An 11,579-nucleotide genomic window follows, 5' to 3' on the forward strand; every position below is an offset into this window, starting at 1 on the left:
CTTAAAACGTAATGAACTTTTAAGATTTTTAAAAATATTGTTAAATGTATATCTCCTTAAAAGGATTTACAAAGATGATAAATATAAAGAATTATTCTAACTTCAATAAAATAAAAAAGAATGTAATATAAAAATAGAAATTAAAAATATATGTATAGTATCTATCTTACTATGTGTTAAATAATATTTTACTTATTCCTAAGATGGGAAAACAAAAATTACATGATTATAATAAACATTTTAAAAAAAGTACGCAGAAGTAAATATGGAAAACATAAAGTAAAAAAAAATAAAAAAAAACAGAAAAGCAGAGTATATATGCGAAGATAAAGTAAAATATACGAATAGTGAAGAAGAAAAAGAACTTATATGAAAAAGCAGATTCAGAAATGAATACACACTTTAAAAAAAATAAAGAAAGAAAGAAAAAGTTCCTTCGATATGAGGAAGAGTTATTTTTTTCAATTAAATAAAGGCATATTTATAAATGCTAAAGTATAATTTTAATGTATATGCATTCTATTTTATGCAAGTTCCTAACTATAATTTTTTTTTCTTTTTTTTTTAAATTAGAACTACACATTTTTAAAAATATTTTTTTTTCATTCGTAAATCATAAAAAAAATATTGAGCTAAAATGGGACTAAATTTTTTATTTTTTTAAATCGAATGTGATATATATATATATTCCCATTTACTTGAAACCCTAAAAAGAATACACTCCATTTGTCAAAGGTATAAAATTTTTTTCTTAAAGGAAAATATACTTTATGTTACGTTAAGTTAAAAGGAGTGAAAAAAATTATAATTCCGTTTTTAAGCTCAACCATATATATTTAGTATAATATAAAAATACATTATAAAGTAAAAATAGTACCATCTAAATAATATATATATGTAGCACACCAGTTCAATATTGTGAATTTAGACATATCGGAATATGCTGCTATGAGAAAAATAAACGAGACCAAACATATGCTTATATATTTACGTAATATATAAACATATATACATATATACATATATACATATATATATATATATATATGTATATATGTATGCACACAAGAAAAATCCTGAAAATGTTTAAATAATGATGTACACGTAAACCCACCCACCCTCAAGAAAAGGGAATAATTCTGTGTAGTGAAAATTTATTCTATTATTCCTTTCCCATCTCATTACTGTTCTCATTTTCACAACCTTACTAGTAGGTGTTCCAGTTTTCCTTATGAATATTTTGATTATCAATATCTATGTACTTTGTATTCAAATAATTGCTCTGTTTTTTTAATGTGTAAATAAACTTGTTGTTATAAGAATGAAAAGTATCAATGCTTTGCTGTATATTACTAAGGAACTCATTTAAGTAGTTTTCATCTATAGGACTTTCATAATTAATTTCTATTTTTTTCCTAAATATATGATTTTTATATATTAAACATATGCAAGGTACATACGTTATATCACAGTTGTACGAGCACTGTGGGCATACATTAACATCTAGAAAAAAAAATTGCAACTTTTTATTTTTTTCAATAATACTTTTAAACTTTTCAAAAAATATAATACTAATATTGTTTTCATAACTACCAAAATATAACACCTGTAAATCGTTAGAAGTAATTATATTTTTAGAATTATTTTCATTAGTTTCCCCTTCGGAAATTGTACCCAAATTGTTTTTTTGTTCTTCTACAGCCTGTTTATGACATAACTCTCCTAGTACATTTTGATCATTGCTTGTTGTTCTACTCTCTTTTAATTTATTTTGTATTTTTGAATAATCTGTGAAGTATTCATTTTTTATAACTAAATTGAAATATTCATCATAGTTATTTATTACCTTCAAATTATGATAATATATATCATTTAGTTTGTACACGTTATAAATATACGTGTTATCAATTTTCATACAATCATTTTTAACTGTGTTAAAGTGTTTGGAAAATACTACATTCAAGTACTTCGTCCTGCTGCTGTTAAACTTTAATAATCTACTCAATTTTAATGTTTTAATCATCTTAAACATTTCTTTTTATACTTAATAGTCATAATAAAAAAAGAAAAAAATGCTTTTCAATTTTTTAGTGGGGAAACAATGCACAAATGCTTCATACAATTCTCTTCAAGAAAAAGGCAGGTTCTTGTTTTTATTTTCCACAAGCATATATACACATATATGTTGCAATAAAAAAAAAACAAATTTGTAATGTGCAATATTTTTAAATTTTTCGCGAAATATGGAATTAATGTAATAACGGAAATACTGAAATATAAAGCGTAGTCTTTTTATTTAAAAAAAAAAAGAATACCCCAAAAACATTCCTCATACCATTTTATATTTAATATATAAATTGTTCACGTATTACGAAAAAAAAAATTCATATATATAATTTAGAAATGAATAATATAATACACGATTAACGTTAATGCTTATTCATATTTACATAGATTACATTTATTTTTTATATCAATTTATTCTCATTACTTTTCAACATATAAGTTTCTGCAACAAAAAAATATAATATTTAACTTCACCGTCATCATAAGCTAGCGTTCATTTTATTTTGTTGTATGTTGCTTTATTTTGTTATATTTCATTTTATTTTGTTATATTTCATTTTATTTTGTTATATTTCATTTTATTTTGTTATATTTCATTTTATTTTGTTTTATTTTATTGTATTTTTTGTCATAAGATAAAAAATTTGAGAAGTTTTTCATCCGGGCAGGATCTCGCTTTAAGAGCTTTTATTTTATTTTATCTCTACATTTATATAATTTTATTTTTACTTTATTTCTTCATTTTTCTTAAGATTTTCTATTCACACATTAATATATTAGTGTATTTGTAACTAATATTGGTGCCTTAATTTTATGCTACCACGAAAATGTGTGTTTTTCAAACTAAAATTGTTAAAACGAGTATTTAAAAATTAACTCATTTTTTATATCAAGTAACACATATATTAATTTTATGTTTGTACATGTTTTCATTTTATTTAAAATAAAAAAAAAAAAAAAAAAAAGGAAAACAAAATTAATATTATTAACATAAAAGTATAAAAGTAAACAAAACTATGTATCTATATATTTATGCCAATATTTTTATTTTATATACTCAGTTTATAAATGGATGGCCATATAAGCAAAACAAATTGTTTTCCATGTATGTTTGCACATATATATAAGTACATATATATACCGTATGTGTGCTTTTCAAATGACAATTAAATACTCTTCAGTTTTCCGCTTGTTCACTTTGACAACTTATTTACTATATAATACTTTTATTTTTACTCGTTTATGCTTGTACATAGCTAACGAGATTAAAAAAGGGTATAAATGAGCCAAAAAACTAAACAAAATTTAGGTACGATTTTTTTTTAAAAGCTTAATTTACCTAAATAGTTAATACTCTCAATAACTTGAGCGTCCAATTTATCTTTAATAGGCAATAAAAATTTAACAACAGCATGTAGGGTCGTTGGTCCAACTAACTCGTTTATCTACAAAAGGCCAAAATGATGAATCAAATGGACAATGAATTAAATAAATAGGGCACAAAATAAGGTTAAAGAATATAAAATAAAATAAAAAATAGATATAGCTGCATGTGCAAACTAATGTATTCATAACATCTGTGATAATTAAGTATGTAACAACATATTGTATGGAGTTATACATTATAATATTAATCTAGCACTATGTAATATATAGGTGCACACACTACGTACATATATTCGTAATGTATAATGAATCCTTACCCTATAATTTTTTCTACATAACTCTCTCAATGTCATCAAAAAGTTGGACGATAAATCAATATTGTAGTAATCCGCAGTGGACAGTTTTTCTAACATATTATCTGGAATTAAGGTTGATGAAAAAATAATATAAGCCTCCTCATACATTTTCCTTTTCATTAAAAGAATGCTCATAACAAGATATGACTTACTTTCAACAGATTCTAATTTAATATTAGACGGCCACATGTTCTATAAACGGATGGAGAAGCATGTAAAAAGAACAAAAATATTAATAGTGTAAAGAATGCCTATATATATGCACAAAATGGACTGGGGATTCTATTACAAGCATTCATAAACGCACTCTCACAAACATCTGAACGTGTCAAAAATGCATTTATACGCGAAGCACACAAGTTATTCTTCAATTCCATCTAACCTTCGCCAGGTGGTAAAATCTAAAGGCGCATTTTCGTATGTAGCTATACTCTTTATCACTATTGTGATAGTAATATATAAGTTCGTCATTATAAATTCTGATTAATGAATTTATTGCGCTTTGTTCATCTTTTAGTATATAATAACAAATAAACGATATTATATAGTTCTTTCTTTGATTTGCAAAGTAGGCCAGAATAGCGTAAAACTGAGATATTTTATATAAAATAGATGCATGCACACTTATAATTGAGTTGTCTATAGTTATTCGATTCAAAGTATTAATATTCTTGTTCTGTACAAATTTAAAATTTCTGCACTTGTAATGGTATTCTTCATCAATTTCACTTTTTTTTTTGCTTAACATATTATTATGAAAGGATTTCTTTTTATATAATATATAATACATTAAAAAGAAACATTTTACATCTTTCCTTATTTTTATCTTATTTTTAAAAAGAAATAAAAAATCATGCAATTTTCCATAATATATATTCCCATCATTGTTTATTTGGCCTATTATGTTTTCATGTAATAAAATATCTTGGTTTTGTTGTACTATACTTTTTAATAATTTAATACTTATATTTGTTTTTAAATTAAGTAAATAGGTTATTTTTAATAAAATATTAATATTATTATTTTGAAGTAAAAAATAATCAAAGGGTATATCATGATTGTTCATACTCAAAAGGACTAAATTCATTTTATCTGATCTTGACTGCAGATCATCATTAATATCATGAGAGTTATCCAAAATAGATGTATTTTCATTTTGAAATTTTAAAAAGCTTAATGTTTTTGTTTTTATATTATTTAATTGCGCATTTTCAAAAATATTATTTTTGTGTAAAAATATAGTCAAAACTAACAATATTCTTTGAACATTGTTAGAGATACATGATAGAAAAGCAACAGTTATATACAAATTACCTACTAATAATAAATAATAAAATAATTTAATATATAAAAGAAAATTATTATTTAACACTTTTGATATATTCCCCTTGACTTTTTCCGATATTTTTCCGTCCTCTACAATAAAATTATTTATTACATCATCTACTTTAAGTTTCGAGCATATTGAAAAATATTCCTTATTTTCATGAATAATACAACTAGAAATACACGTAAATAATTTTTCTATTTTATTATTTATCTTTTCTCGTCTATATTTTGTATCATTTAAAAATGCATTATTATCATCATCATAATTGTAAAAACTTAAATTGGTATCAAAGATATCAAAATTTTCTTGAAACTTGCTTCCACTTAAATCAAAATTTTTTGAAACAAATAAAGTTAATTCAATCCATATACTCGTTTCAATATTACAGTATTCAAAATTGTATGCATATCTGTTCGTAATTCCTAAAATTTCAATATTACTTATAAGCATAGAATCTCTATTAATTTTATCAATTTCTTCATTTAATTCTATATTTCCAAATGGATCCTCTTTGGGCTTTTTTGGTTTCTGAAGAATATTTGTAAACATATCAAAAAAAAATGCTTTCCCCTTACTTTTTGGTGTTTCCCTTTCTTCTTCACTGTTATATTCGCTACTGTCCTCTTTATCATAGTTACTGTCATCATTCTGACAATTACGACTATCACTCTGATAGATAACATCACGATTAAGAATGCTGTTATTACTACTATTACGGTTAATACTACTGTGGTTATTAATATTACTGTTGTTAATATTATGACTACTATTACGAATTCTGCTGCTATTTCTATTGCTATTGCTACTGCTATTTCTGTTACTGTTGCTATAATTACGGATACCCCTACTACCGTTCCTGTTACCACTGTAGTTGTCGTTAGAAACAATATCATCACTGTAATAATCCTCGCTCGTTTTGCTACCTCTACCTCTCTTCATGTAACTGTTATCTACTTCCATATCCTGCTCATAATTTTTTACATGGCGCCTCTTTTTTTTCTTGGTGTAATGAAAAATATTCTTCATCTCAATTTTCCTTTCCCTATTGATGTACATATTTCCTTTCTTATAAAAAATATCAGAAAATAAAATACATAACAAATCGTATGCATATATATTACTCACACATAAATAAATAATGGAATGAAAAAAATTAATTAAATTCGACATATTAATTTTTTTCTTTAAAATATCACAACAATCTATTTCAGCATTCATATTTTCAAGTATACTTATTTCATTGTTTTTATTATAAAGTAAAAGTAATATCCTTATTAACAATATTACAAAATCGTATAGGTATCTATCAATACATAGATTCTTCACAAATTCTTCATTTTTTATTATCTGAATTAGCCCTATATAATTTCCACAACGAAACATAATATTCGTTAGATAAAAGAAAAAATGAATAGTACAATATTCCTTGTCCATTTCATTTTTATAAAAGTTATCATAACAGTAGGAAAATATTGCGTTCGATTTAGCATCAACAAAATAATCATCTACTTGGTTTAGATCTTTTGAAACATAATTAGTTATTTCTATTTTGTAAAATTTATCATGCAAATGTTGTAAGGTCCCAAACAGATAGTTCAGTAACAAATTTTCATACGTATAGTTACTCATGCAGATAAATTTATCCTTATTATTACCAATGTTGTTCACACCACTAATATTGTTAATATTGTTGATACTGTTAATGCTACCCACACCGTTAATATTGTTATTACCAAAGTTGTTATTACTTTCATTGTTGCTGTTTTCATTATTCTCATAATACTCCTCTTTTTCCCTTTTTTTAAAATTTTCTTTCATTATGGACAGGTTCATGTTTAGTAAACTATTTAGAATATCCTTTAAATTTTGCTTGTATATAGAGTCTATATCTAGCAAACTATTCCTTTTCGCCAATCCATTCTTATCCCTACTTAATAATACACTATCATGGTGGTGCTTATTTATTTGTGTTTTGAAAAAATGACTCTGTGAGTTCATATAATAATGATCATTAATTTCAACAAAATTCCCAAATAAGATATTGTTATCAGAATTGCCAATAAGCATTTTTGAATAATTTAAATTTGTATCACTTAATAATAAATAATAAAAACTTTTAAAAGGTATAAAGTCTATTTTATACGAATTAACATTATATAACCATATTAATATTTGAAATTCATGTTGATCTAAATCTAACACATTGCTTTTTATAAGTTTCTGATTTTTTTTCTGCTTAAAATTAACTATATAATCAACAAAATTCTTAAAAATACTACTTTTAAAATTATCCCACATATATGAATCATAGTCGTTTAATAGTGAAAATGTTGTTTTCTGTATATCATTTATATTATCATTAATAATTAAGTTAATATGGTTATAAAATACTCCTCCTTGCTCCTTTTCATTTCCAATATCATCATCATATGCTTTATCGAATATACTTTCTTTCCTTTTAATAATTGTTAAATCTTCATCCAATTTATCTAAATTCCCTCTACCTCCAACATCTTCTTTAACTATATTCATGTGCTGTGTTAGTAAATCTCCATCTTTTATTTTGCCATCCACTAAAAGTGTTTCTTGTGTAATCATATTCATACCGCTTATATTTTTATCACCTAAAAAAAGGGTACTCGATGGACTTACTGTACCAACCGTTAAACCTGTACCTAGATTCCCGTTATCAAACATATTTGCACCAACAGTAGCATTTAATCCCCCACCTAAAGTACCAAACATACTAGCTCCACTTGCATTTGTAGCATTCCCTACACTACTTAAATTTGTGTTTAAACTTTGACTTAATGCTGTACTTAAATTTGATCCTAAACCTATACCTCCTCCTATTGTACTTGGATTTACACTGGTAGTTGTTGGGCTTACGGAAAAACCTGATGATGTTCCCAATATATTCTTATTATCACCTATATTATTTATATTACTACCTGCAGATGATACATTTCCAAATATATTACTTGTACCTGTAGTAGTATTTACTCCACCTAATGTTGAAGTTGTCCCACTTCCAGAAGAAGTCCCTATCCCTGTTGTTCCACCAGGTATTGCTGTATTTTGATTTGGACTTGATACCTGTCCGAATATATTATTAAATTTATTTTGAGTAGCTCCTGAGGCCACAGAGGAGGAAAAAACACTACTTGTCGTCATACCTTGACTTGATGAAGTTGTTCCACCAAATAAGTTCGTACTTGCAGGTTGAGTACTTGTTGATAATGATCCAAAAAGGTTGCTACTTGTTTTACTTTGATTACCTCCTACTGCATTTCCAAATATATTATTTGATGATGTAGTATTATTTGTATTCATACCTCCAAAAAGACTACTTCCAGTTGTAAGTTGTGTTTGACTTGATGATAAACCTCCAAACATGCTACTACTACTTGTTGTACTTTGATTCGTTGGTGACTGCAGTGTTCCAAAAACTCCACCTGCTTTATTTTGATTCATTGTTGATGTACTTCCAAATATATTACTTGATGGTGTACTTGCACTTGTAGACATTCCTCCGAAAAGGTTACTTCCATCCGTGGTCTTTCCCTGACTTGACGATAAACCTCCAAACATGCTACTATTTGTTGTACCTTGATTAGAGGATTGTAAATTTCCGAAAAGTCCACCCGATTTATTCTGATTCATTGTTGAAGCATTCCCAAACATATTACTTGTAGATGATGCCTGATTTGTTGTAGAAAATGCACTGAATAAACTATTTCCTTTATTTTGATTCAATGTTGATGAATTTCCAAATATATTACCACCTGCTGGACTTTGAGTAGGCGACTGTAAATTACCAAAAATCCCACCAGGTTTATTCTGACTCACTGTTGATGAATTTCCAAATAAATTATTTGTTCCTGTGTTTCCACCAGTCCCAACACCTGCAGACATAGCTCCAAAAAGATTACCTCCCGCAGTCGTCTTTCCCTGACTTGATGATAAACCTCCAAACATGCTACTACTTGTTGTACCTTGATTGGAGGATTGTAAATTTCCAAAAAGCCCACCCGATTTATTCTGATTCATTGTTGAAGCATTCCCAAACATATTACTTGTAGCTGATGTTTGATTAGAAGATGGAGAAGTACCAAATAAACTATTTCCCTTATTTTGGCTACCTGGTGACAAATTTCCAAACATACTGCCAGAATTTGTTTGACTAGATGATAAATTCCCAAAAAGATTATTTGATGTTGTATTCTGAGCATTTTGTTGTAAACCTCCAAATATGCTTTTATTAGATAAATTTGATCCTTGAGTATTTATATTTGATGTACCACCAAAAATATTTTTCATATTTAAATTATTTTGATTACTTGAATTCATAAATAAATTATTTCCACCCATATTTCCTTGACTACTACTAATACTATTTACATTTGAACTACCAAAAATATTTTTGTTACCTAAGTTCGAATGACTACTTGTGTTGTCATATATACTTTTACTTCCACCTAAACCAGTGGAATTACCACTCATATTAAATATATTTTTGTTTACTAGCGCATTATTTGATTGCTGTGTTTTTGATGCTCCAAAAATTGAAGAATGATCAGTATTTGCCAAATTTGATTGAACATTTGCATTGCCAAATATACCCTTATTTGTGTTATTTCCTTGATTGTTAAAGGATCCAAAAAGGTTATTCGACGAAGAATTTTGCATAAACATATTTTTTTAATTTTTTTAAATCATCTAATTATTAAATAAAGAAAATTTCTCTTAAGTTTGTGCTATTAAAACGTTGAGAGGGGATATTTTTCTTCTTGCTATTCATAAAAGAGTTCGCATTCAAGATGCTTAATTCAAAAAAAAAAAAAAAAATTACAATAAATAATATACACATACATACATACATTTATAAACATGTACTTACATACATAAGCATACATGTACATGTATATACATACATATATATATATTTATAAATTTATATTTCCATATCTTCCAATTCAACAAATTAAGGGCAATCACATTACATAACTTAAACTAATATGAGAGCATATATATCAATGTAGAATTTCCGCGTACATACATAAGTACCTACGTAAATACGTATATAATAAATCTGTACACATATGTCCCCCAAACTATTTGCGTTTTTTCCTTTATTTTATACTAAAAAATTTAAACTTAAAAATTGTGCCAAAATATTCCATTCAAAATACAAACAAACAAAAAAAAATTTTTTTTACATACATATAACTGTTGATATACCTACTACTTTGCACATTTAATAAAAGATATGGTTTTCTTAAACATATCAAATAATTCAACAGAATATAACAAAATTTTATCTTTTTTTTTCATTTTTCTTTTTTTTTAAAGTATTATAAATATTACTCTCTTGATCTTATTCCTAATAAAAACTATATTTTTTCTTCTCTCTACTGTTGATAAAAAGAATATTAAGTTCTTCCTTCCGCAATCAACGTTAAATATTATATAATATAAAATTTTTTTCCACCTATTCACGTATTCATACATAAATATACGCTTTATTACTCTAAATTTTTCATATAATATCTCTTTAATATTATATTCACATAACATTTCGCTGTTCCATTTATAAATCTTCTCATGCTCTCAACAATCATATTTTTAAAAGATATTAAAAAAAAATTTATTTTCAAATGTTCATGTAAAAAAAAAAAATGGAAGTTCATAAAGTTATAACAAAAAAGAAAGAATATAATACAAAATAAAATATATATTATGTAAGAATAAGTAATCCACATATAATCCAAATAAAAAAAAAAAATAATAATTGAATTGAATTGTTGAACAGACGATAAAATATATATATATTTATATACATACATACGTACATACGAATAAATGTATTCATTACAAGATTATAGCGAAAAATAAAGCAAAGTAAAAAAGATTAAAACGGAGAAATACTCAAAAAAGAAAAAACCCAAAATGGAAGAGAAAATCAAAAATATTTGAAAAAATGGATGAATTATAGTGAAAACTCTTTGTTGTATTTCGTATATAAATATAAATGTATATATATATATATTTAACTTAATCTTGAATACGAAGTACGTATGCGCGTGTATACTTATAGTTGCACGAATGAAAAAAACTTAAGCCTAAAGGTAGAGAATAGATATTTTGTAAGAAGTGGAATTTTCGCAGTATAAAAAAATTGAAATTTCAGGTTTCACAAAAGTGGAGTGCCATATATTATACTGTTTTATTTTATTTTTTAGTTTACTTTCTTTTGAGAAGCAAAATTGCGCATTCATACACCCATTTTCAGTTTTTGAAAAAACAAATATGAGTTAATGTATAGTACTTGTCTAAAAATAATTATGTGAAGCTAATAAATAAATCTACATATACATTATTTACACTCTCCTTATATATGTATGCATATACCTATTTATTCAATATGTAGCACATTGTAA

At 25.5% G+C, this 11,579-nt stretch overlaps 2 protein-coding genes across 2 annotated transcripts; both read right to left on the reverse strand.

The window, feature by feature from the left end:
• Window positions 1-1,207: 1,207 nt before the first annotated feature.
• PmUG01_07016500 (conserved Plasmodium protein, unknown function) lies at window positions 1,208-2,032 on the reverse strand (the record flags this gene model as incomplete). The annotated part of the gene is made up of 1 exon (XM_029003892.1): window positions 1,208-2,032. One exon carries the CDS (start codon window positions 2,030-2,032, stop codon window positions 1,208-1,210), a length of 825 nt encoding a protein of 274 aa, XP_028860636.1.
• Window positions 2,033-3,389: 1,357 nt separating this feature from the next.
• Window positions 3,390-9,828, reverse strand: PmUG01_07016600 (nucleoporin NUP100/NSP100, putative; the record flags this gene model as incomplete). Its single annotated transcript, XM_029003893.1, has 3 exons — window positions 3,390-3,512; window positions 3,771-4,001; window positions 4,192-9,828. The coding sequence occupies 3 exons, from the start codon at window positions 9,826-9,828 to the stop codon at window positions 3,390-3,392; spliced, it is 5,991 nt and encodes a 1,996-aa protein (XP_028860637.1).
• Window positions 9,829-11,579: the final 1,751 nt, after the last annotated feature.

Source organism: Plasmodium malariae, assembly GCF_900090045.1.
Source record: "Plasmodium malariae genome assembly, chromosome: 7".
NCBI lineage: Eukaryota > Apicomplexa > Aconoidasida > Haemosporida > Plasmodiidae > Plasmodium > Plasmodium malariae.